The 27,670-nt window shown below is 39.6% G+C and overlaps 1 protein-coding gene across 2 annotated transcripts; it reads left to right on the top strand.

Annotated features, from left to right (window-relative positions):
* Positions 1-21: 21 nt before the first annotated feature.
* Positions 22-26,862, top strand: klhl4 (kelch-like family member 4). Of its 2 annotated transcripts, XM_022190582.2 has the most exons (12): positions 26-161; positions 4,865-5,331; positions 12,961-13,128; positions 14,343-14,479; positions 14,973-15,169; positions 17,561-17,773; positions 19,089-19,275; positions 19,361-19,585; positions 21,974-22,136; positions 23,412-23,624; positions 24,859-25,030; positions 25,378-26,862. In XM_022190582.2, exons 2-12 carry the CDS (start codon positions 4,871-4,873, stop codon positions 25,435-25,437), a joined length of 2,196 nt encoding a protein of 731 aa, XP_022046274.2. In that variant the 5' UTR covers positions 26-161; positions 4,865-4,870; the 3' UTR covers positions 25,438-26,862. The 2 variants fall into 2 exon arrangements, with proteins under 2 accessions (XP_022046275.2, XP_022046274.2); XM_022190583.2 differs by lacking the exon at positions 4,865-5,331 and having other exon boundaries at positions 22-161; positions 25,378-26,762.
* Positions 26,863-27,670: the final 808 nt, after the last annotated feature.

Below are 27,670 nucleotides of genomic sequence, written 5' to 3'. Positions count from 1 at the left end.
TTTCCTTTCTGGAGAAGAAAACATTTCTGTCGTGAAAGAGGCACACAGGAGAAGAAAGAGTTGGAACAGTCGTGCAAATCGTCTCTGTTGGTCATTTATTTTAGAAGATAATTCCGCCATTTGAGTGCTGAAGAGTAATATTTGGAATCGGGATTTGTCAGGTAAGAAGGAGCATCACTGAATATAATGATTGTTTATAAGTTTTTCAAGTTTTTTGTTGAAAATTAACATTTATTATTCCTTTTCACAAATGAAAATGTTGTCAGAAAAAGATTTTGATTTGATGAGTAGCATTTTTATGGCTTGTTTTTACTACATTATGCATTCTGGCTGTGCATTCTGTACGTATTTGGCCCTGATCTGCTGTGTCTAAAACGGTGTATGCTACACATTCAGGAACTCCTCCATGCACTCTGTACAGTTTTTTAAAATACATTTTTGCTCTTGTGCCTAATGACTTCGGTAATGAGTGAAAGGCTACACCTTCACATTTCAAGTTATGGATATAATAGTAAAGGAATTGACATCCTTCAGTTTGAAGTATTTTTTTTATATTGAAAGCAAATTTCAAATCACTGTGTATGAGCATGCACATACTCAAGTGCTCTGTAGCTGCTGGTGAATATGTGAACACACATTAGTTGGTCTGCTTATATTTTCATTGCATTTGCAGATTTTTATTTTATGCCCAACAAAGCCTAAAATCTGACATGTATTCTTTTAATCTCTCCAATATGTATTTAGTTGATATTCAGGCTAGGATCATGCAGTTGTAGCTTTGGATGGAAGGGGATCCATTCATGTTTTATGTATCCCTTATTCAGAATAACCCAAAGTGCAAGCCTGCGAGTACAATGTAAAATAAACATGTTTCTTTGCAATTACACCGCACATATGACTGGATTTCTGACAACCATAGCAAGGCAAGAATTTTGGAGTTATTAGAAGCTACGTTTTTTTTATGTGAGCTTTGGCTTTTTATTGATTTGTAAAATTTGTTTTAAGTAATGCATATGATGTATAAAATTACCAAAGGTGTTTTAAGGCATTTAGAGCTCATCTACCTGTCTTGCATGCTCAAAGAATATCTGGCTAGGAACATACGTATGTTTGCTGTGGAGGCAGATGTTGGATGATATTGTGGGTTATCACAGCAGTCTGACAACCGACATCTCATGTGTCATGCGGTGTGCTGCCAGATGGTGTCCTTGACTTCTGTATGAATAAAAGAGGTTACTCAGTGCGATGGCTTGTTACCATACATTAGATCATATCTCACTCTTAGGGGTTTTATCATGATACTCTTAGATTCTCTCAACATGTAAATCACGTCCCCATTTATTTTTATGAAACAATGGAGTACTTTCATTACAAATCTATTTAAAGTGCAGGTATATGATACATTAAAGCTAATAAGAATTTTGAAAATGCCTTGAGTTTCTTTTTGAGCGAGGTTTTATTGATAGAGAGATTTTAGGGAAACCAACCCTACTTTTCTCACTGACATTTTTCAGATTAATTTTCGGAACATGCTCTCGGTACAATACATCACATATACAACTTAATTCAACGATACTTTTGTAAAAGCAGTTTAAATAAGTGATTGAATTTAAAAAGGAGTATAGAGCCAATCTATAGTAAAATAAACGCTTGTGGGACAGAGGAGGAGCATATTTGTCTAATAACAAAGAGATGTAAGATTTTAAGGTCTCTCTGACTTCTGTGTCACCAGATCTCTTCCTAAAAGATATAAAAGAAGCCATGAAACTTTGTAATTAAATTGTTGTGTTATAAAATTTACCTGAGTGTGTACAATGATGTGAGCAATAACTTTTAATATAATCATATTATTGATTTAAGAAAAATTATTATTTACATTTTTATGCCTGTAGTTAAGAGCTGGTTGTGGTACGGCACATTGAGGTTAGTCACATTACAGCTATATGTATAGTTAAACACAATCTATTGCACGTTGTCAGAGCCCTTAGTAACAGTGGATAAAGCATCATCAGTACACATCCATAACAGATACCTGCAAGATATTGAAGCTTATGATAAATAAATACTGTGCACCCAAAGGTATCGGTTCTTGTAACAAATGGAAGCAATTAATTTAGACATTATAGATTTTCATGTTCTCTGGTTTGGAATGAGTAATGCCAAAAGGTGAAGGTCTAAAGTACAGCGGCACAGGTCTTTAGTAGAAACCAGTTGCTGCACACTGATCCTTGTGGCCTCCAAATAACATAACACAATGTAAAATATTATTACATGCAGAGAAAGCTTATTAATAATTCAGTGTTTTTCGCTCTTGATGGTGAAAATATTGTTTGAACCTCATCTGTTGCTTTTGTGGTATTAGCATAAACACTTGAATATAAGCAAAAAATGATCCATGCACTTCATGCTTCCTGTAGCTCCTTCCATGGAGCGTACCTGAATAATGCATTGAGTAGAGCATTTTTTTTTTTTTTTTTTAAATGTGCAGCACTTGACCTCACAGTAGTTCTGGGAAAATCATTCTATCTCTAAAAATCCTAATCTTTGAACTTACTCCACAAGTGTCTGGGTTTTTATGGAGAGCATACATGTAAATGTGAGAGTATTGTAATTTAATAGGATGGACTAAAAGCTGATCAACACATAAGCGAATGTGAGTGGAAGCAAAAAATTGTGTATTTCATCCCAAAATTTAAATACATTATTAAAAATCAGAGAATACAGGCAATGTGGAGTCTGTGAGTGGATGATATTTAAACATAACTTATGGGTCAAATCCATAACTGCCCCAGCAAATAACATGGGCAGCTATGATTTAGATAAATACTAGTGGACACAATAGCTGCAGTGGGAGGCAGTGTAGGCGGATTGAGAGCAGTTTGAGTGCAACGCTCTCCTCTTACCTTTATCACGGAAGTGGAAATTAGGAACATATGCACAAAGCGTTGCATTTTTATTTTTATCTTTCATGGGCATAACAGTTAAGCTTGCTGCAATTCTGTGATGTGAATGAAGGTTATTACAACCAAGGAGCCTGTCCTCAAACAAAAAACGACCACATAGGTCGTCTGTACATGCCAGTATTACGACCCAGTGTTACGTTTTGACTATGCGACCTCTAGCGGTTGAGTAAATATCGACACTCTGGAGTCGCAGGTGAAACGTCATCATGAACAAACTTTTATCTAACACTATCCCTGTCCCTATCTCTAACCCTAACCTTAACCATAACCCTAAAAACGTGTTGGGAAAGTGAGAAAAAAGCCGTTTTGCGACGGAAAAGCCGTTTTGCAAATTAAATCCCGTAATGCGTTCGTTTTCCCCGTAGGGGCGCAAACGTTCATATGACCGCATAGGTCGTATTCCGGTGCACGGTGAAAACGACCGATGCGGTCGTATGAATTGGAGGACTTGTTGGAGCAACCAAGTGTTAATCGGGAGCGAAAATGTACAACATTAACATTGATTGAGTTGTTCCATTAAAGAAATCTATCAATCCTGACCAGATGTTATGCTGTATCAAGCAAGTTGGAAAAGGACTGCTGTGCTTCGTAGTGTTTTTCTAGTTCGCAATATATTTTAAAATTCAGTTACTACTTGACCCACAGGTATATACACTTTCCTTTGACAATGAGATGATAACCAAGTATAACATCAAGAACCAATATTATTGACAAAATAGCCTATGTCTCTTTGACTTTGCATCAGTGGTTTACCAAAGGTACCTCGATCAAATATGACAGATGCAGCGTTAGGTTGATCCAAAAGCAGTGTCAATTGTAACATTTCGTAAAATGCTAAAATCTGACACCCAGACTGCGGCTGAGGCAGCTTACTGACCTTGAAGCTTCATCAGTATGTAGTTTTTCACTTGTATTGCAGGGGGCTTTCAAGACAGTGACTGAAGGAGAATATTTTTTCTGCATGGCTACCTACATTGAGACATTCCCCCATGGGATTCTGTTTGATGTGAGAATAGTAGGCTGCACAGATGTGTGTTGGTGTGAAATTAATTTCTCTTGCCTTTAACGGTGTGAGTTGGATGTGCGTTGCTTATTTATGAGAGAGATATTAACGTATCCCCGCTTTTCTGTGTTATGGATGAGCATGCAAGTCTATCCACAATGTTGCAAGCTCTTGCCACTGGTCCTCACAGTACAGAGTAGTTAGCAGTGTTGCTCTGTCCCTCCTTCGGCGAGCAGTGATTTACTTTGTTAAGGTGTGACCTCATCATCCTGCCTCCATGATACCCCACCTCCCCCTTGCAACGAGAGCAGGCAGCCCCATTATCGCACACACATACAGCAACATATACACTCACACAGGGGCACACAGAACAGCAGCAGAGCAGGGCTTGGGAGATTTTCTCATTTTAGTTTCAGAGTCGATGTATCTGTCTCTTGGAGTGTGTGTGTGTGTGTGTGCACAGGAGAGACAAGCAGAAGGGGGGAGCGAGAAAGCGAAACAGAGGAGGCGAAGGGGAGGGAGTGGGGATCATGCATGTGCATTAACTCAGCTCCAGCGGCACAGCAGCAGCAGCAGCAGCAGCAGCAAACAGAAACAGCAGCAGCACAGGAGGGAAAGAGAGAGAGAGGGAGAGAGAAAGACAGAGAGGGAGAGTTGGAGGGAGGGTAGTAGTCTCAGGCACAGGAACAAAAGCTGCAGAGGACTGCTTTCCATCTCCACTAAAAGAACAACGGAGGAGTAATAGAAGGAGGAGGGGGTGGTCATGACAGTAGTGAGACAATAACGGGAGAGAAGAGGCATATTGTAGTCAGTGAGGACTGAAACCAAGGCTCTTCTCTTCTCTGCTCTCCATGTTTTTGGGGACTCAACGTACCATTGCCTTCGTCTCCAAACCCAGAGGAGGATGTCTGTGTCGGGGAAGAAGGAATTTGACGTGAAACAGATCCTCAGGCTCCGCTGGCGCTGGTTCAGCCATTCATCCCAAGGTTCAGCCGGTGGTGGCGGTGGCGGTGGCGGTGGTGTGGGAGGCTACATCCAGCAGGACGGCCTGGACCACAGAGGAACGCCTGTCCAGGGACGCCTTAAGAGCCACTCACGGGAAAGAGGTGTTGGGGGACTACGGAAGACTAACAGCCCGGTCCACAGTATCTTGGCACCAACGCCAGGGCCCACACCTGTCTATGTCAGAGCGGGTCATCAATCATGGCATCATCAGCAGAACACAATCCAAGGTCTCCAGGTCAACGAGGAATCTTCAAAGAGCAGTTCCTCTCCCAGCACCACAAGGAAGGAGGAGACAAACACTGGCCAAGAAGATGTGAAGAGCAGCACAGAAGAACCTGCAGAGGTGGAGGCCAGAGAGAGGTACGACTGTTAATAGGTGTTATAAACTTAGGAAACACGGACTCTCATGGCGTATTAGTCACTCTTCATTATGTGCTCAATTAACAGAGACTGTGATGTGGGATGCTATTTTGGAAATTCAGTTTTTTAGGGTGGTTTCCACAAACCCCCCCAAGCCTACAACTGAAGTGTGATATCTGAGACAGCACCCCACAATGAAACAGTAGTAATGTTTTGTTGTGATCAGGACAGATGAGCACAACCCTCCTTTAGATAATACATACTGCTTACTTTGCACTTGACAGTCATATAAAATCTGCTCATCTTTTCTGGAACTAAATATATCAAAACAGTATATTTACTGCTGTTTACCTTGAATATTTGCACTGTATCCTGTATACAGATCCTCTAATTAAACTAAGATTGAATTATCTGCACAGTTATAATTTTCCACTGTACTCAGGCCAGTGAGCTGCCTCCATGGCTCACCTAGGGACAGCTCACTTTCATTGTCCACGGCATGTCAGGCAAGATAAACCAATAAAACAGCTTTTTAATTATTCAGTGAACCAAAAGCCAAGGATTTCTCTGCTCCCTTGTCTGTGTTGTGGTCCAGATTATGTGCACAGTAGGCCTTTTTCTGATTCCTCAGAGTATTTAGTTTTTACATGGCACAGTAATGCATTCTTCCAGAGAAGAAGTAGAGTTAAAAGTGGATAGCGGGAAAGGGCCATTACATCATGTAACACATACTGGACCTATAAAAAGAGGGAGCAGTGCAATCACATGAATTATCTAGACTGCCAGGCACAACTACATCCACTTTAGGAGCTAAAAGCCATCATAGCAAGTGGCTGGCACAGGATTTGATTTATTTTCTACCAAAATCTTTTTACAAACCCTAATGCCAAACTCTCACAAATGATTTTTCCAGCTATATGAATTGAACCTTCCATCTTTCCATGGTGCATTTCTCCTCTGTCTTCCTTGTGATCCCACGTCTTCTTCCAGGAAGTAAACAGGTTAGGGATGAGTGTGCCTGTCGGGGTGTTTGTGTGTGTGCAATCTGGCAGAACACTAAAAGCACCTCACATCGAGGATGAAAAGACCAAGTCTCCTTTTATCTTGTCTGTGACATTCAACTGTGATTGGTCCTTAAGCTTGCTGATTCCTGTGAGCTTTTGTTCTGCGCACCTGCTGATGAAATGAACAATGGAAGTAAACCTGTCCCTTGTAGAGCCCAATGTGATTAAACTGGTAATTCTAAATATATATTCTCTACCTACAGCCAAAAATGTGTCAATGTGGATAAAATGAACGCCATGGGCAGTGGATGGTTGGGTTCCCTGAGCAGAACATGAATTATTCTGAGTTAAGATACAGTTTTGGAATCAACTCGACGTTCTGCTCTTCGTGTTGGCATAATTGGCAGATGTTCATGTTTTGGAGTCTCTGTGTGTGAAAAGTGCATGCATAAAAGATGTGCCTCACAGTAAAATTGTGTAACTCTCTGGCTCTCAGGGACCTTGAGTTCATGCTGGCCATGTAAAATATGGAATAGCCATCATATTTTGACAATGATACTGAAATATTAAAATGGTTCTGCACTGTTGGATCATGAAATCTGTCCTTGGTTCAGCTCTCGATTGCAGGGAATAATCAGAAGTTATGAAAAACGTTAAATGATTCTTTATCCTACTCAAACTGTCAACCATGTACACAGAAAATAAATCTTTTATTATAGATGGTCATGTGTCGTTAATACTAATTTTGACAGGCTCTTACAACCCTTCCTCTCTAATATTCACCCAGTCAGCGACTGTTTTACATAATTATTAAATCATAAAATCTTTCTGTGTCTTCTGATGATTCAGTACAAGAAGCAGCAGGAAAGGCAACAAAATGAGTTTAATGTCAGCAGTTATCAGGGAAATGCAAGCTGTATGTTGCATAATGCCACTTTTCAATTAAGGTTAATAATGGAAACACAATCAAAGAATAATTGCTGGGAATGACTTCACGACAAGCACTGCATCTGTAGATGCACAATGTATCCTGGTGAATTAGACCAGTGACTGTGTGACACATCATGGCTCGCATGTTCATCTGCGGCTAAGCAGATGTGTGGATGTCACTGAGATATGCACATTCATTTATTCCACCAGCTGGGTGGCCTTATTACGTCTCACATCATAAATCCCTGACACATAATTTGTCACAATCCCTCAGGCTGAATCTCGAAATGAGTTCTGCTGGCTGTGAAAATACAAAAGTTCTAGCCGTTCCTCTGTAGTTGGAAAATTCGTGCCAGTCATATTGTTCTGAATACTCCTCAGTGATTAGTTTCAGTGTCTACAAGTAATCCATCCCATCAATTTCTTCCATTTTTTTCATTGATTTAGTTTCTCCTCCAATAAATATGCCACATTGTTGTCAAGCTGAGCTAACTGGCAAGCTAATGAAAATAGCTCAGCTCTTGAGGCAGTACCTTTAGCAAAATAAATAGTATGACCTCATCAGAAAAACCATATAACTGGTGACCAACGTTTACATTTGTGACCTCTTGCGGTTGTGTTAATAAGTGCATCCAAAAGTTTTCCAAAAGGCAGATGTCTCGTCAGCGTTGCTCCTTGGGAGCCTAGTAACTATGAAAATCTAAGAAGCTTATTGCAAATTTGAAAGGGTCTACTTTACCCCAAACAATGTTTTGCTAAACATAACTATTAGCTTTGGTTTTTAATCCTAACCAAGTAGTTAAGTAGTTTAAAATTATGTGTCAGAATAATTCTAACACTCATATGTGCGTTGTTTTAGAAGTCAGTGACAGTTGTCTTATTCTGTCATTTGAAGACGTGTGGAACAAATAATGTAACAACAGTATACTTTCAGGACTCTGCTTGAGTTGAACATTTTATGTTTTAAAGTAATATTCAGTAATGACAAATCATAAACTTATACGACTGCAGTAGTCCACCAGTAGTGATGTGGCTGGAAGATATTGAAAACATAAATATAGATAGATATAAATAAATACATATTGTAAGCAATGTAGTTATTTGTAACTAAAAATCTGATGTGGTGCCAGGAATATTGAAGACTGCACAAAAAGTCGGTGACTCATTTCTGCATTTATGCTGTGGTCTGTGCTGTTAGAATTATTCGAATGCTGTTAACCTTCCTCTGAATTTAGTTAACCTCTCTCATCCAAGTGACTGCTGCATATCTGCTGAGTTGTTAAATCAAACGTAGTGAAGCAGAGTGTAATACCTCGCTGTCTCCCAGCCTCGCTCCTAATGCCGCTACATATCTACAGTGTATTTGTTCTGTCCTCATGACTCTCATCCAAATAACCTCTCCCCATCGTTGACAGAGAATATATGACAGAAGTTAACCCGAATGGAATGGAAACCCTGACCTCTCCCACATAAACACTAACAGAGGCGTGAGTCAGCGGGCTGTTAGTTTGAATGATATCTCAATTCCCTCTCCGCCGCCTTGGAAAAGAAATACCACCACCTCTCCCCCTGTCAACAGCAGTAATTCAGATATTTGTTGAATGCCCCATAACACCACAAGGCTCATAGGCTCTGTGTGCGACACATCCAGTTAATGCGTCTTTAAGATACTGTAAATTGTAAAACACACTATATCTGCCGTAATTTCAAAATGACAAACACTGGGCTTGGGAGATTTTGTGATTGCAAATAATAAATTGTGAACATTTTTCTTAAACTTCACCAAATCAGCATTCTGTGACTCAGATGGAAACCAAAGATGAAGCCAGAATTTTTATCAGAAATCCTTGCTAGATCAAGACTTTGGACACTAGTAAGATAACATATAGCCTCGTTATATGCTTTTGTCAGTCCCTCGAACATGTTCAAATATGGATCAGGGTTTTTTTTTTTCCAAACGCACCTATTTCAAAAAAATATATGCTTTTTTTCCGATTAGCAGAGGTCATGACTTAGTTCAACAATGTCCTGAGGCAGTCACATCCAGTAATGTGCGCTGAGACAGGAATCATGAACAACTATGATCAAAGTGAAAATATGACCGTTTACACAAATGAGAAAAGCGTAGTTATTTATTCTGTTTTATTGTCCAGGTTTACATGCACAATTTAAGGTCTTGGGCAAATGCAAAATGAATAATGCAGTAATTCAGCCGCTTTTAGAGTCACCTCAATTAACAGTAAAATATTAAGACACGACACAGCACATAGGATGTAAAAGCCCAGATCTATAAATATCTGTACAGTTGACCACATACACTGTAATGTTGCAGATTAATTTGTTTACCCACCAACATCCAGTGTAAATAAATTATGGGCAATGTAACAACGATGACAGTCTCATACACTATGCAAGTTAACCTGCCATCAGCAAAGCAGCGAGAAGCTTTCTGCTAACATCTGCACATTCTTCACTTTCAGGACACCCCCACCCCCAACACACACGTGGGTCTCTCTGTCTCTGTGAGGACATTTATTGACATGATGCCTTCCCTAGACCCTTCCTCTAACCTGAACCACACTGTGTATTTGCAGCATATTTCATCATTTGATTGTATATTTGCTGCATTTTTGTAATTAGTCGTGTTTTCTCACTTTGAAACATTTTCTTTCTGAATGTTGCACATGTGTTGTCAGACTAGTGAGGATGTTAGTTTGGCTATTGTGTGTGTGTGTGTTTGTGTGTGTGTGTGTGGTTTTATAAGTTGATGTGGATTGAGCTGTCAGGGTCAATGTAAAAATGCTATAAGGAGGCCATATTTCATTTCTGCTATTAGCTGTGGCAATATTCCATGAAATTCTTTAACATCAAGGGCCCACTGACTGCACTTGGAGCAGATTTCAGAGGACATGCATGCAGTATGCAGCCTCAGTCATTATCATTGTTAAGCAGATATAGCCATCATCCCAGTGGCAACAGAAGAAAAATATCTTTTGTGAGCATTGGTGAGATAGAAAAAGTGCAGAGAGAATAATCTAATTCTGCGCAGGGTTATCATCTCGGTCTCACTGTCTGGATCAAGTTATTACAGTCACTGTGTATATATATTTCTCTCAGCACAAAGCCCAATGGCTGCATACTGACTGTCAAAATGCAGAGGCAGAGAGATATTATGGGATGTATAGACTTGGCGCATGCTGTACAAGGCTTTGTAGTTGTTGGATTCTCAACCTAACCCATGCAGCTCAGAGGAGTTCTGGGGAAAATGGCTGTTATAATCCATTTTGAAAGATACATTTCCCATTTGGCCCAGGCAGGCACGACTTTCCGTCTTGTAGCGGAAAGGAGTTGAGACTAGTTGGAATAAGACTGAGATTCTGTGCAACACGTCTGACTCATAACCTTTTCAGCTAGGTCCTAATCTGGGCTGACGACGGAACATCTTGACCCTTCCAATCATTTGTCTATTTAACACGAAATTTTAAACTGCTTTGTTTTATTATTTACGAGTGTCTTCTCTATGTTAGTGCTGCAAAAAACAGCATATGAAGTTACCATAGCACATCCTTAACATAGACACGTAGTCATGGCAAAACTGTAAAATACGACACAGCTTCTGCTCCACCTGCATACTATAATTATTTATTTTAATATACAGTGCCAATTAGTGACATTTTGGTGTGATAACTGTGAGAAGGTGCGAAGAGCAAATGACAAGACTTCAGGTGATGTGAGCTCAGGAAATCTGCAGTAGGATGAGGTGTGATGGTGAATAAAGCAGTCTTCCCCTCTATTGTATTACTTTGTATTCTATTCTATTTTGTAGGCTAATTTACTTGTTCATTGTAGTGAGGATGCAAGTACGAACCCTGACCATGTGTTTTAGTCTGCACATCGCAAAAGAAATCTATATGCTCTCTTACTTTGCTACTTTCTCTGAATTGCTTAGTAATATGTGATGCACAGCATTGTCCCAGCAGTTTCTCTCCGGCAAGGTGTTCTGGGGTTTTAGTGCCTCAATAAAATTGGGCTATACTTCTGATGATCCAACCCACCACTGGAAGCGAACTACACACCTCTGAGGAAATTTACTGCTCCCCAGAATGTGATACCAAAGCAATTAGTGTCGGGGAGATTGGTAGGCATGAAAATCCTTACAGCATGCCTTGGAGCCAATACAAAGGCAATGCATCTCAGTTTTATGGCCCAATTGCTTATTCAGTCTTGTTTGGTCTTCCTCTCCAAGACTCCAGAGTCAGTGGGGAATATCATGACAGGGTAATAAATTACTCTTGCATTTAGCATAAAGTCTCCCAATAAAGATTAGACTGTAGGATACTGCAGTGACCGGAGTGCAATATAAACAATTCCCAGAGGAAAAATGTTGTTGCTTTTGGTAATCAAAGAGGAGAAAGACAACACGCTCGGCTAAAAACTTTATAATAGTGCGTTAATTAGGACATCAATAAAAGCCACCTCCCCCTCCATATTTCCTGCATTGTGAATCATAGCATGTGCCAATACATTGCGCTGCCAAGCATGATGGGCTTTTCAGTTCATTTCTATTGACAAATCTGTAACTTTACTAGTTTACGCAGCTCTCATATCAGTGTATGAGTAGTAATGAGTGGGGACATAAAGTGTTACTTTAAATAGCAGTAACTTTTTTTTTTTAGCACTATCAGGCTTTACACAGCAGAAGGACCATGAGATGGCAGTAAATTCCCTCGGAGAGACAGCTTGGGTGTTTATGTAGCATAACAAACAACTCTAAATGTCAATGAGTGGACTTTCTCTGTGAAGGACACCAAAGTGACTGGGCTGCATTATTTGCCACGAGTGTGAGGGATTACTGGGATGCCTGTAAAACAGCATGTAATCTAGCAGCCTGCGGGGACGGGGACTCAGCCTCACCACAATGCGGTGAGGAACAGGCTGGTTCACTTGTTAAGTCCCTGTTTTTGGAGAAACACACATGGACACACAGATATGCAGATGCACACAGGAACAGACAAAACGGCAAACGCACATTCTGTCTGGAAAGCTGTTGCATAGATTGTGGCTCGTCCCGTTGGAATGTAGTACTTAGTTATCCACTTATGTACGGAGTTTAGTCCATAACAGTTTTAATTTCAGCTTAGAGTGGCAAGAAAGATGCAGATGCACCGTAGGGAAAAGAGGATTCAGGAGTGCAATGTGTCCAAATGAGCTCTTTTGTGTCCTCAGTAATTTGTTGCTTATCTCGCTGTGCACAGCTATTTAATTTCTTTTTACTTCATGCGTGGATATGAACAGTAAAAAACTGAGAGAAGATAATTAATTTGCCTAATTAATTTGTGCTTCTAAATTAGACATTCCTTTTTAATTTTACGTGTGATATCTCATGCTCTAATAGTTTATTCTTCTTTATTTGAAGTTGTCGCTTGTAGTTCACAATTTTATTCCATTTATTTATTTATTTATTGTTTTGCTGAAATGAAACCGGTAAGTATAATGCAACAAACCTTATGAAGTCTTTTGAGTTTTTAAATTAAAAAATACTACTTTATATATTCTAGCAGGGGCAAATGGGTTCAGACTCGATGTCCAAATGTAGAAAGTAAGGATTGTATGGTCAAGGTTAACTGCTTGCATCATTTCTTTAAATCACTCCACATCTGTTTCCTCTCCCTCCCTTCTTATTTGTCTCCCACAGGCTGGTTCTGAGCACGTTCTCCAGAATGAACACCAACTCCTCTGATGAATTTTTCCAGGCCACAAATCATGCAGAACAGACGTTCCGTAAAATGGAGACCTACCTCCAGCATAAGCAGCTGTGCGATGTCCTGTTGATAGCAGGGGATCACAAGATACCAGCTCATAGGTAGGTGTTAGTGCTTCTGCCCACTTTGATTTCATTAATTACACCCACATCTGCTTAGATTAGAGGTAAAGAAGCTCATCTGGATGCATTTCATTAAGTTGGTGATGCAGACATTCTAGCTTTAGTCTGGACCACAGTCTGCAGCAAATTTGTCAGTTTGATTCATCTGGGGAAAAACGGAATCATCTTTGAAATTCTGTTCCACGGCACAGTTGACAGGAAAAGTATGCAAACTCTGTGTTCACTGGTTTGCATCTAAGTGTGTATCCCGCTGTGCTCTAATTACATCTCTGCCCATCTTCATTTCCACATTAGATTTGATCCATGGAAGAACACTGTGATCCACTGCATAGAAATGTCAATATCAGAGCATCGGTTGAATGGCTGAATCGAACAGGTCACATGACATCTCCTGAACGCTGAGAGCCATTGTGTTCACTGAATGCATCTGCTTGTACGTCTCTCCAGCAGGCTATTTTGTTCCTTGATCCAGACAGACTCATGAAACTGAAAGAAATGCTCCACAGAGACAGAAAAACAAGCATCCTAGTAACCTAGTTAGGTGAACAGAGTGTTTTTTCATTGTGGCTTTGTGTTTCTATTTATATTCTAAGGATTCCATGTTCTTGGATACAACCAAGCAACCAGCAGGGCTGAGACATAATAAATGATACGAGATATAATGGTTAGGAATATAGATATTAGAAGCCACAAAACTGTGGAAATAAATACTGCTGGATTTATCTACATGATCTCTCTTTTTCTTCATAAATCAGCTGGTTTGCTTTGCGAGCTAGAAAAATGAGTTAACATAATTAGAAGTCTGGCCATTGTAGCTATTATCAACATGAAGTATGTGGGATAAAATCATTTATCATACACTGACAAAGTGGAATCATACAATGTAGGGTGGGGGTTGAAGTGTGAGAACAGTCCTCACAGTGACCCAGCCTGGTGTAAAAGCACACAAGCAGCATAAATCACTGTTGGAAACAGTACTAGACGAAATTATTACACTGACCACCGACAGTACAGTGCGATACTGCAGTATATACTGTGGAGACACGTCTTTTATCATAAAACATATCTACACATGAGGACATGAAACACAGTCTAAGGACCGATTCACTAATCTCTTTCAGTCATCTCTACATTGATCTCCCACAGACATGCAAAGTAAAGCCATTAATTAAGTGCACTTTTCTTCATGGCAGACTGGTCCTGAGTGCTGTGTCAGACTACTTTGCTGCCATGTTCACCAGTGATGTGAGAGAGGCGAAGCAAGAAGAGATCAAGATGGAGGGAGTGGATCCAGAGGCTCTCAGATCTCTGGTTCATTTTGCCTACACTGGTGAGTGCTCATAAAGATGTTCACTAGCTCTTGTAAGTAGTTATGAGAACTCTGAAATCCAGCATGATTAAAAATGGTTCTTACAAGACCATTCATCACCGGGCTGACTGACCGGGCAGCACTTCAGCTTGAAATTGCTTTACGTCACCGGGCAAATTGCCTGACTGTGTGTTTAAATGAGAACATCCACTTTTACAGTGTTAACAGTGGAATGTAGACATCATACCAATGACTGTCAAGCTGGTTTGCTTTTAAAAGTACTTAAGCACATTTTTAAAAAAAAGCAGCTTAAGGGTTAATGCTCCATATTTTTTCACTGCCTGAATACAGGCTGTTCTTCATTGAAAGTATTTTTTACTATTAATGCTGTAATTTAATTGCCATTTACTTGATGAAAATGCTGATTATGGTACTTCTACTACCACTGTTTTGGGTGTTGCTGCTGTATTTAGCCATGACATAAACATGTATTTTCCTCACCCCGACATTGCAGGTGTCCTTGAGCTGAAAGAGGAAACCATTGAGAGTTTATTGGCGGCAGCTTGCCTCCTCCAGCTTCCACAAGTCATCCAGGTTTGCTGTAACTTCCTCATGAAGCAGCTTCATCCCTCCAATTGCCTGGGAATACGCTCCTTTGCAGACGCCCAGGGCTGCGTGGATCTGCTCAATGTGGCTCATAACTACACCATGGTAGGACAGTAAACATAAGCAGATGGTCTAAATTATTGTAAGGGATTGCACTCTTTTATTCTATTAATGTGCAACTATGGTAATGCAAGCCATAACAGCATCAAGAGATTTTTATTAATGTATGTAAATTCCAATGACTCCTTTAATTGTGGGTCAAATAAACGCTGCTTCACACAATTTAAGGCATGAGCAGAATTTACTAATTTCTTAGTCGTTGTTTTTTATGCTTTTATCCGGATTTGTTTTCCTGGCATCAACTCTGTTAATACCGTTGTTTTTGTAACTTCAGTCCATAAATATAACATATCCAGTTAATGGCCTGGATGGATATGCTGTACATAACACAGTAGAATATAAGCTAGTTCATTTTGAGCAACAAAATGTTCGAGTCTTGGTTATTTATATCCTATGATTTTAGCAGATAAATGTATAATGTGCCCACTGGAATAGAAATCAAGTAATTTCATGCATTAACTTCATGTAATTTGGTCATGAGCTGTCAGTTAGAGATAGCACATTGATTAGTGCACTGCCAGGAGTGCATGTGCTATATATTTCTGCAAGGAATATTTGCACCAGATTAAGATTCATCCACATATCCGTCCGATAATTTCTTGCTGGTCATGCACAAGTGACAGCGGCAGGCAGGCGTTATCTCCTAAAGGACATCTGCTCACTCTGTTTACACAGTCCCCATCCAAGACCAGGAGGTTAATCTAATCATCAAACTGCACAAGAGGGCCAACTTCCTGTTCAATCCCTTCAGTAATGAACAGGGAGGGCTGTGGGCTTCCTGGAAGACCATCCTTTGCGTTCTAAGTGGACAGAGTTGTGTTTTGATAAGCTTGGTTTTTCTAGTCGAGTTTGACAGGCGAGATCCGCTTCTAACATCCTCTTCCTTTGTGAAAGAACTGCCCTTTTAACGTGGCAGCACATGCAAATGTGATATTTCATTGTTTGGGCTGACATTATTTCTTTTCAGCGACAGAACTATATTTCACTTACATGTCTCAGAAAATACTTATGAGTCTAGACGTTGTCGCTTAAATCAATGCCTGTTTTAGGAAAATAACAATGTATATCTGTCTGTTTTTGCCAGCCTCTGCTGCAAATTACATGGTAATCAAAAAGTTCTTTTAGGGTAATTCTTCCAGCCTCTCTCCGATTAAGCATCAGTGTTCCTCCTCCTCCACAAAAAACACTAGTATTACACAATTACTCTTTTGAAGCAGTTAAATCAATTAGTATCCTCTCCCGCTGATCTTGTTTTCCAAGCAGTTTACTCACCAATGAGTCTGCCGGCAGTCGAAAAACACGTCTTTTAAATGGTTATGAAACAAACTTGTTTAGCATTCAGTTTTGCTCTCAGCTGTTTGGGACTGGTAATTACAAATAATTGGACTAAAGCAATGTTGAAGAATTGGTCGGAGTCTCTCCCTTAGCTTCACCACCAAAGATCAATATATGTCCCTCATTTCATTAAGGCTCTCTGTGTTAAGCTCTTAAAACCTGCTCTCATAATAGATTGGACCAAGACACTGTAATTTGTTGCAAGTTGATGATCAATAACAAGCTTGTTTTTTGTAATTGTTGAGCATCCACTCCACCGTGAGCACTTGATTTGTCAAAGTTGCAGTGGCAGCTTAATAATTAACGCTTGGGTGGCGAGTAAACAGGGTGGAATTACAGCCAAAGATCTCTCTATGACTTTCATGTGTGGAAATGTTGGACATACTATAGATGCATTGAGGAGGGAGAGTGTTTTATATATCATCTTTAATGGAACAGCCCAGAGACAAAGACCTTGAAGACGTAGCCATGCAGGGCTGTGATATTGCCTGGGCTTCTGGCCAATAAATGGAAGATTAATCTTTGGGAAGGCAATAGAAAAAAAGCTTCCACAAAACTTAGAGCTGGAGACTGCATTGGTGGGATTTTACTGCTGGTTTGCAGGGTGTTATTGTTACTCATTAAAAGGCTTTCAGAGGCTTAATGGTATCATGTATGATCAGCAGGAAAAAAAATGCTATTGAAGCTCATGAAGAGGTTTTTTTGGGGAATGTTTTATGCCAGATTGATTAGTCATCTGTTGTTGTGTGGATGAACTTATTTAATGAGATAAGTGAAACAGATGACAGTTTCAGCTGCTCATTTAAAACTGATGAGAAATAGAGACAATTCCTCTGTGGTTGCCTCTTATTATAAGATAGAAACCTCCAAATTGGCACTATCTCCTCGCTTCATTTTTCTTAATCTCTCTGTCCTTGTGCCACTCGGTGCTCTTTGGTGTCGAAGCACACACACACAGACACGCAAAATGCTGCACAAAACGCAGTCCTTGGCTAATAACTGATGATTATCTGTCTCCTCGGTGTCTCCTCTACGTTCCAGGAACACTTCCTAGAGGTCATTCAGAACCAAGAGTTCCTGCTGCTTCCCACGGCTGAGATTGTTAAGCTGCTTTCCAGCGATGACATCAACGTTCCTGATGAAGAAACAATCTTCCAGGCTTTGATGATGTGGGTGAGATACGATGTCCAGCATCGACAACAGGACCTTGGAGTGCTTCTGTCTTACATCCGCCTGCCTCTTCTTCCTCCACAGGTGAGAAAGCAGAGAAAAAATAAAATGAAGATTGCAAAGTGTAGCCACTCTGCTTGTGTTTGAATTTGTAATTAATAACTTAATAATCACAAGACCTCCTGTATATGTACTTACATATATATTGTAATATTAGAATGTGTATATATATTGTTTTTTGGCTGTGTGTAAATTGTGTGCTTTAACTTTAACTATACCATTTGAAACACTGCAACTTACATTATAAAAATAACACACTACTACAATGAAGCAATGTTTTACAGCTGTGTCATCTGAATTTACACAACACCAAACACTGATAAGCATCCTTTGGCTGACACAAAGGCAGAAAATGCTTTATTTGCCCTGACGAATTGCTTTTCCAAAGCTAATTATGCTCATGCGAATTTTACATTTATTTTCATCACAACAGATGCAGCAAAAATAGCACAGTGCCTTTTCTTAAAAAAAAATTACCAAAAACCCGCAGCAAATGTTTTCATGAATGAAAAATATGTGGGGAAAAATGGTCTAATACATAAGTCATTTCATACATTGGCTTGGGAGATGTTGCTTGCTGTGAGGCAAATAAACAGCAGAAATGAATCATTATTTTTGTCAAAACTGGTACTGGTTTTTAAAATGAACAGAGTTGTGCTGCTGACATTACTTGCAGGCAAAGCAATAAATAAATACAAAAGTCTGATTCATGGAAATGAAATGTGTGACGGAATATTCCATAAAACCACATAATACAGGACCTTTTGGAAAAGCAACTTGCTCAGTCTTCAGTGTAGTTTCCATGTGAAATGAAAGAGGACATTTAATTCAGAGGTTTCGATTTTTCAACACAGTAAAGTTGCTTAAGCTGAAGTCTATTTACCAAAAAATATCAAAATATGACAACACAGTCTAGAATGGTTTAGTGAACATGCTGGTATACCTAATTGTAAGACATGATATTGCAATTTGCTTTATAGTAATGGATTGATGAACAAGTCTGTGTTTACTGTCACCCCACTCATAGATGAGAATGTCTTTGTACATATCGGTCTAATAAAAATGACCTCACTTGATGCTGATAGTAATTATTCCTTTAAGTGAGAGAGATGCTGAAATCATAGTCTTTCTGTTCCACGATGACACTGACAGGGCAATAGCACTAATAATACTAATTTGTAACCCCAAATTTCATTCAAATCTATATCTAACCCTTCATGGCATGTATTCAAAGGTGATTTGTCTAAACACTGTCAACATTTGGCACTTTCTCCGTGTCTCTGTAATGCACTCTCTCTCTAATGATGTAGCTGATTAATGCTTTGTCTTGACAATGCAGCTCCTTGCAGACCTGGAAAACAACAGGATGTTCTCTGATGATCTGGAATGTCAAAAGCTGCTGATGGAGGCCATGAAGTACCATCTCCTGCCCGAACGACGTCCCATGTTTCAGAGTCCAAGAACAAAACCTCGAAAGTCCACTGTGGGAGCACTTTATGCTGTAGGAGGGATGGATGCGACCAAAGGTATCGCTTAAACACAGGAATTGTCAAAGCACAGCAGCATGAGCTCATTTACATTGTAACACTTGCTGCCGTTTTTCGATTTTAGGCTCGACCACCATAGAGAAGTATGACCTCCGGACGAACACTTGGGTCCAGGTTGGAGTCATGAACGGACGCCGGCTGCAGTTTGGTGTGGCAGTGATCGACAACAAGCTGTATGTGGTCGGAGGGAGAGACGGTCTGAAAACGTCCAACATGGTGGAGTGCTACAATCCCATCAGCAAAGTGTGGTCCACCATGCCCCCAATGTCAACACACAGGCATGGACTCGGTGAGTGTTTGACTTTAATATTTCACTAAAAAATACACATGTGAACTAATGTTGCAGACATGACATTACTTTGTTTAGAAAATCAGCTAATATGCTGGTAGGACTGCATTTAATGATTGTTATCACTATCAGTTTGGCTGTAGCTCATTCTCTGAAACAATGCTTAAAGGCATTATGGAGGATGTTTTTTTTTGTTTCATTTGTCTGATTCACATAAAATGAATATACTGACCTTTAGTGGAAGAATAAAAAAAAATAAAATAAAATAATTGTGGACATGGCAGGACCTGAAAAACATCAGCCAATCAACGCCCTTGGACCGAGGCCTTTGGTTTGCTCCCTTTCCTGTCAATCAAAACTCTTCCGGCTCAGGCCTAGTTACATAGATTACGTACGCCTTGGACTTATGTGTTTTCTGTATGTGTTGCTTTGGTATAGCTTCGTAGTTAGCTGGCGAATTGTTTTGCTCATCTTTTTTACATAATGGCAGATAAAGATCCAGGGGGACCCAGCCGTAAAAGACAACTTCACGAGTCCTACGCAAGTTTCTGGAGGGGGGTGTTTCTTCGTAAATGTTAAGAGGGGGAGGTTAGAGGGGGTGAGGCAGAGGTTGTATGTGCGCATGCGCATGCTACGTCCAAAGTCGTATGAAATTAAATCTCCTCTAATGCCTTTAAGTATTTGGTCTATTTAGTGTCAGAAAAGATATAAAATGTCCATGGAAATTTCACAGAGCACAGAAAATCATCAAATCTTCCCACTTAAGGAACTAGAAGCAGGGAATGTTTGGCGTTTTTTCTTAGTAAATGACTTAAATTATCATTTGATTAAAAATAGCTGCCTATTAATTTCAAAACTGATTAATCAATGACTGTTTTAACCTCCATATGTCATGAAGAAAATTACTTGTTACTATTTTCAAAGGTAAAATGCTATGTGTATTTTCATTTTTTTTTTAAATGTTTGAGTCAAAAAATCTTTTTACCTTTGCATTATAGATTCAGAGGAAAATGAAACATGGTTCTGTTGAAGGCTTGAGGTTTTAGCTCAGTCAGGCAACCTGGTGTTATGAAACACCAAAAAATTGCAGGAGACATGCTCAGAGGGTCACAACTGGTATGGTGTAAAAAAAAAAAAAAAAAAAAAGTTCTTTGACATGGACCTTTGATATTTTCCCATTCCCCTATCAAAGCCTGGCAAGCTGTGCCGGTCCTGCTCTTCCTTAGCCTTCCCTGCCCAATAAATCTCATATCAGAAGCGTTTTGATTTACAGTTGAAACAGGTCTGGGTAACAGAACAGGGGGATCTTGTCAAAGCATTCAACTCTCGCACCCAGTGTGGTCGGAGGTATCAGCGAGCCCAGGAGATCCCACTGTACAGATTATCGGTGCTACGTTTGATCTTTCCTGTAGCAAAATATCTCTTGCTGCTTTGCTTATCATGTGCATATTTTTAATCTGAATATGTTTGAACTTAGAGTCTGCTAACATCCCTGCGTGGCCGTTTCCTGCTGTGTGCATTAGGGGTAAAGACAAGAAAAAAAAGTAGGCCTTTTTTTTTAATTCACAAACCACCGGTGAGTGACAAAAAGAGCTTCAGTACAAGGATAGCTGCAGCCTGATGGTGTTTATGTCATTCAAAGTTCTCTGAACGCGGTCTTGCTCTCATGTTCCCTCGAAATAATTGAACTCTCACCAAAGGAAAAGAGGTTGTAATATGAAAATCCATTGTGTTTAACATCCTCTTGCCATTGTTGCTGGTGAAAACTGCTTTCCTGTGTGACTTGGGAATACAGAATAACAATGTAGTTTTCCAGTCTTCCTGTTTTCTGAATAGCTTTGGTCAGCTGGATGACTCACTCTGTTCAGTTCTAAAACGAGAAATGTACCTTTGCCTCAGCTCTCTCCAGGAACTGTGGAAAGAAGAAACAGTATCATTTGGAAATCATTTAGCTTTTTTGACTCAAGATTCAGTAACATCTAGTTTACCATATGATAAAACATACACTTTTGTACCTAATCTGAACAAGAAAATAAGCTTTGTTTCATTTAGCTTCAGTGAAATACATAAATGAGTGTACTGTATGTTGATATTTGCAGGCATTATGACATCGATTGTGTATTTCTCCTACATATAGCCATTACACAATCCCACAAAATCCCACAAAATCGAAGTACTTGATTTAAAATGTGCCTTTCATAATTCATGAAGTATTTATGGTAGTAGAAGCTACTTCAGCTTTTATACTCTGTTGCTTTTCTATATACAAATACACATATTAAGATGCCAAAGTGAAACAGGAGTACACACAGGGCACGATCTCTTCTTTTGTTTGACAAAATCATTTGTTTTGTGAGGCATCCATCACTTTTTTCTCCATTTGTGCAGGTATTGCTGTGCTGGAGGGCCCCATGTATGCGGTGGGAGGCCATGATGGCTGGAGTTATCTCAACACAGTGGAGCGCTGGGACCCACAGGCCAGACAGTGGAACTATGTGGCCAGCATGTCAACACCACGGAGCACCATGGGAGTCACAGCCCTCAATGGAAAGTAAGTTGATCCGTCCTATGTTTACCGAACCTCCATCCCGACATATCTGTTTGATAAAACATGCTGCAGTATACCCTGCGGCAAAGTACGTTGTTGCCTTTCTGCTGCTTTGAAATATGTGCCAGAATTTGAAGGTAGTTGCATCCATAAAGTCACAATAAAGAATGAGGCAGACACGTACAATTTACACTAAGAAAAGAAATGCCTCTGTTAGTGCAGGCTTTTGAAAGGGCTCTGTCTGTAATAAATGTGTCTTCTTTGTTGTTCTTTGCTTGGTCTTGCAACTTCTTGCTTGTCTCAACCAGTTTTACGACAAAATCAACTTGTTGATTGCCTCGCTAGACACTTAAAATCTCTGTGTTCTCTATTGCTGTTGCCAAATATATATATTTTTTTAGCCTAAAGTAATATTCTGACGTCAAGTGAAAGAAGGGCAAAAATGTTTATCTACAATATTCAGTATTTTGCGAGTTAATGTGCACACTGTACTAAAATAAGTTAAAATGACAAGAACCCTACAGCACAAAATGGTCTGAAAAACAGTCAGCAGTAACCTCATGCATAATTTGGAATTGGGCGCAAAATAACACAATCATGCTTGTGTAACTCAGAGTTCACTGGTCCAAGAGAAGCTGAAGCGCAGTAATGGTGCACTATTAGACTGACAACATTATACTTCTTCTGCGCCTTTGTGGTCTGTGTGAGATAAACTGCAACATGGCTGTGCAATAGTCTGCAGCTCAGAGCAGAGGCTGCTGCGATTAGTGTGGTAATTTATACAGTGTAATCTAGACACGATAAAAGCACAACGCTTTATGTATTTGTATGTATTAAAAGCCGTACGACACTGTTTAAAAATAAATTAAGCAAAGAACAGACTGGCTCTCTGCCCTAATTCGAATGTGTTTGTGTGCAGAAGCAGAAAAGAGGATGCCGCTCAGCTACATTCAGTATTCAGTGTCACGTCGATGCAGAGTTATTTTTGCAGCTCGGTCAGAAATAGACAACAAGGAAACTGTTTCTCTATCCTCTGCTTTCTTGATGTTGGGCCTGTGAGCTACAAGCTCTTAAATCAATGATATGATTTTTCTGGAAGAGAACATATTTCAAGGAAGGGTCTTTGAAAAATGCTATCCACTGCTTTCTGCTGTATCTTCTCCGGTCTGTCACATTATTACTGCTCCATCACTATTTTTGAGCTACTTGTGCCAGATCCACCGTGTTGTGTACAAGCCAAATATTTCAGAATTTGAACCATTTTGTTTCACTCCTCAGACTGTTTGCTGTAGGTGGCAGAGATGGCAGCTCTTGTCTGAGGTCGATGGAGTGCTTTGATCCGCACACCAACAAGTGGAGCATGTGTGCCCCCATGGCCAAGAGGCGAGGAGGAGTGGGAGTAGCGACGTATAACAACTTCCTGTACGCTGTAGGCGGACACGATGCCCCTGCCTCCAACCACTGTTCCAGACTCTCCGATTGTGTTGAGAGGTCAGTAAATGCTTATCCTCTGGTTAAAACACACCATGTTGTGCTTGGATTTCTGTAACTGGAACTCGGTAATATGGGCGCCAAAGCCTGTTGATTTTCTCAGAAGAACAAAAGGGAGTGGAGCTCCTCTCGATCTCCACCCTGTTCCTGCATTTTGAGAAATGTCTGTTACACCACAATCAGAGAGATCATGGTTACAACACCAGGTTTGATTTTAGAATATCTGGCGCCATCTGGTGGCCACAATAGTCCTGCTGGATGTGAACGTGAAGTGCTGGATGGATGACTGTAAATAAATGTAGGGTTGCAATACAGCCATGGCCATAAGTTTGGACACAAGTACCATGACGCTTGTGAATCTTAGAAAATACCACAAAATTGTCACTTACAATATAAATAGCAGTCATAGCCATCAACCAAAATGAAATCATTTTGGTTGATGGCTGTAGGTTTCCAAACATTATTTTCACTTTAAAAACATTTTAACTTGTTTTTAAAGCTTTAAACCTTGTGTCATCAATACAAGACTGTATTTTTTAACATGTGGGTCAGCTTTTTACTCAGACATCATGAAATACACAAGATAATGTGTCTTAGCTTTCAGTAAGGTCTCTATGATGAAAAAAAAAACCCTTTGCCCTGCAAATTCTGCCTCTACTGATGAGACCAGCTCTCTCTGGACTCAGCATCCCTCAGCTGCTGTTCAAGAGACAGTTTTGCATTTTGCTTTTATGTTTCTATTTGGTTTTCTGTCTGCACTTAAAAGAGTTCACCAGTGACCACTGAGACATCTGTGATTAAAGAGGGCAAACATGAGGATGTTCCAATTAGTGGAGATGGGATGCTGTTTTCCTCTTGAGATTCTGGCTGATCAGATGAATGAATTTTTTTCAGAAAATCTTCTTTCACCTTGCCGCTCTGGAACTTTCTCCCACCTGATATTCGAAACATTGACACAGTGGACATTAGCAAATATCATCTCACCTGTTCAAACAAGCCCACTCGCTCTGACTTCCATTTGTCTACAATTTTTTCTGCTGTTCTAAAATTGTTACATTTCCTTCTTTTATTTAAAATGTTTGCATCTTTAAGTTTTACATTGTTAATGTGTTTTAACTTTGTACAATGTCCTTGGGTGTTTTGAAAGGCACATATGCATAAAATGTATTTTTATTATTACTACTATTATTATTATTACCAATTACAGTTGTTTGACGAAATGTTTCAACTGCAGGTATGATCCAAAGACGGACACGTGGACCACGGTGTCCTCCCTCAGCGTTCCCCGGGATGCCGTGGGTGTTTGCTTGCTGGGTGACAGGCTTTATGCAGTGGGTGGATATGACGGCCAGTCATATCTGAGCACCGTCGAGTCCTACGATGCACTGAACAATGAGTGGACCGAGGTATTCACCACAACTTAAACAATTTTTTTGCAGTTTTAAAAGCATGCTTACACATTATACACCTATTAATGCTACAATGCCAATTCTGTTTTGAAGAGATTTTGACACTTAAAACTGTAATTCAATGGTATTGCAGCTTGTTTTGCCGAAACTAGTGACACGTAACATTACTTCAAGAGATAAAGTCACCGAAACCTATCAATATTTCATAGTTGTTTTTCTATTTCAAAATTGTTGTTATTTCAATCCTGGTACTGTAACCCTCTTTTCTGCATGAAGTAAAATGGGACTTTTTGAAGGCGGCCTCGGATGAGAGGCTGCATGTTAACCTCTCTGTCTTCTTGTAGGAGGTCCCTCTCAACATTGGCAGGGCAGGCGCCTGCGTGGTGGTGGTGAAATTGCCTTGAGCATTTTGTCTCACAACAGCATGGGAAAACAAATGAGAGAGCAACGAAGAAGAGTGGACAAACAAAACAACAGATCAAGGACACATCCTCTGAGAGTCGTGTTTTTCATTTTTTTTCCCTTTAACTCAGCTCTCCAGATTTTTCAGAGGGAAACACAGACAGAGCCTTGCCCATAAACCATTGTTTCTATCATTAGTGGACATGTCTGCCCACTGGGGAGGACTTGTTCAGAAACTGGAATGCGCCGCACATTCTCAACATTCTCAACCGATCAAGAATTTTCATAGACTTGGCAAAGCTGTAGCAAATCAGTGCTGAGCCTTTGTTCTACTGGTTTGTTATACTAGTTTTCTGAAAAGTTGTTTGAATGTCTGCAAGATTATATGTAAATGTAAAGCATTTTGACTAAAAAAGCCGAACTCTGGGTTAGTTTACATTTATACACAAGCATTTCTTATCAGTGCCATCTCACACAGTATATTTTTGGGTTTGTATGTCCCTTTACAGCCAATATAATACACACTGTCATAATAAACAGACATGATTACGTACCAGTGTCATTCCTTAATGGGTTTTCTGAACAGATTCTTACTCTTTAGTGAAGAAAACCACTGTGAACACTGAGTGTGATGAGTTTGATTTGAAGTTTGGGAATGGAATCAAACTTTAATCAGAAAAATATATTTGGACATTTTATTGATTTTGTTTTTTTTTTCTAGCTTGTAGCTACAGAACACCAAAGTCATTTGCTTGTCTTAGATGTCTTGTTATACGTTATATAAAGGTTTACAAATTTGTGAATTACAGAAAATATATCATATTGATATTTCACATTGCTGTACAGACTTTTGTGAACTTTCTGAAACTACGTTTGCGTTCCTAGAATCATGCCTAAACCAGTGTCTGCTGGTGACTACAGTAACTATTATTCTTTTGTCTTTCAAGGCATGCTAGCTGAGTGAATGTTTCGTTTGATTTCTACAGTAATATATATAAAGATCATTGTCTCCTCTGTATTTTTTAGTATATATATATATATATATATATATATATATATACATTGCCTTCTTGGTCATGTGGATCACGCAGCGCAACCTTTTAATTAACCCTCATGCAACACCAAGCTAAGTGAAACCAGCTGCGTCCAAACCTCCGATCTGAATCTGTTGTTCAACATTTTTCATTGCCAACTTGTTCGCAGCGAAAAACAATTTGTAACTGTAATTAAGACATGTTTTTGGGGCCAAATGTTACTTTTAATGTTTTTATCATAATTTTGTACAGCATGCAAACCTATAAATAAAATGACTCCAGTCTTCTCTGCATGTTCAAATCCATGTTTCGTTCTGTGGCCCCCACAGCGGGCAGATTCTGATTCCTCTTGTTGTTCTGCTTTAAGTAAACAAAACTGATTCTTTGACTAAACAGACTCTGACGCTACTTTGATGTCAACATTAACCTCAGTTTTGTTCTCATTTCAGTACCACACTCCCTAAATCAAGCAAGCATGTTTGTTGACTGTTTTTTTCCAGTCTCCCACCAACAGACTGACGACCAACTGCTTTTGCTTGCCTTTGTTTTTTTTTTCCTTGTTTACCCTCCAAATAGTCCCTCCGATCCTCCCTCCTCCGACTTGTTTGGTGTAGATTTTGATCATTTTTTGCATGCAAAATATTGGCTTATGTGTTCAGAGGTACTGGTTTAATTCAGAAGCCTACAGATGTTTCGAAAACACACAATATAATAGAGAGCAAGCCATTTTCTACATCCCATATCGCACCTGATGTTAAGATTCATCTCCTTCTCTGGCTTTCTATTTCTGTTTATCTGCATCTTCTCCTGTCAGATCTCATAAGGGAAATCAATAAAAGGATAATAGCTTTTACCTAAGCTCACCTCTTCGGAGTATAATATTACTGAAAGCTCCAACATGTAGAATTTATCTCACCAAATCTCTGTACAGTTAATTCGAGAAGCATAGACTAATGAGTGTAGAACTGTGAGGCCATTATGATGAAAATAGCTTTATTCAATTTGGCCCTGTAATGATTGTGATAAGTTAGAGTTACAATAATATAAATATACAAGATTCCTTCTTTTCTGCTCCTTTCACTTGTACTCGTGTGATGTGGGTTTGCTCAGTATTGCTCAATTTGAAATTTCACGTTTGTTAGACTAAGCTACTCTTTCAAGTCAGTCTAATCATAGGTTACAGTCAAAAACACAAAGTGAG

Source organism: Acanthochromis polyacanthus, chromosome 10, assembly GCF_021347895.1.
Source record: "Acanthochromis polyacanthus isolate Apoly-LR-REF ecotype Palm Island chromosome 10, KAUST_Apoly_ChrSc, whole genome shotgun sequence".
In the NCBI taxonomy this organism is placed as follows: domain Eukaryota; kingdom Metazoa; phylum Chordata; class Actinopteri; family Pomacentridae; genus Acanthochromis; species Acanthochromis polyacanthus.
This window is presented reverse-complemented; position numbering and strand designations above follow the sequence as displayed.

Excerpts from the sequence above, each read along its gene's own strand:
- klhl4 (XM_022190582.2), top strand. The coding sequence starts at position 4,871 with ATGTCTGTGTCGGGGAAGAAGGAATTTGACGTGAAACAGATCCTCAGG. Across the intron at positions 13,129-14,342 it reads CACAAGATACCAGCTCATAG|ACTGGTCCTGAGTGCTGTGT; the intron begins GTAGGTGTTAGT and ends TCTTCATGGCAG. Across the intron at positions 19,276-19,360 it reads AGGGATGGATGCGACCAAAG|GCTCGACCACCATAGAGAAG; the intron begins GTATCGCTTAAA and ends TTTCGATTTTAG.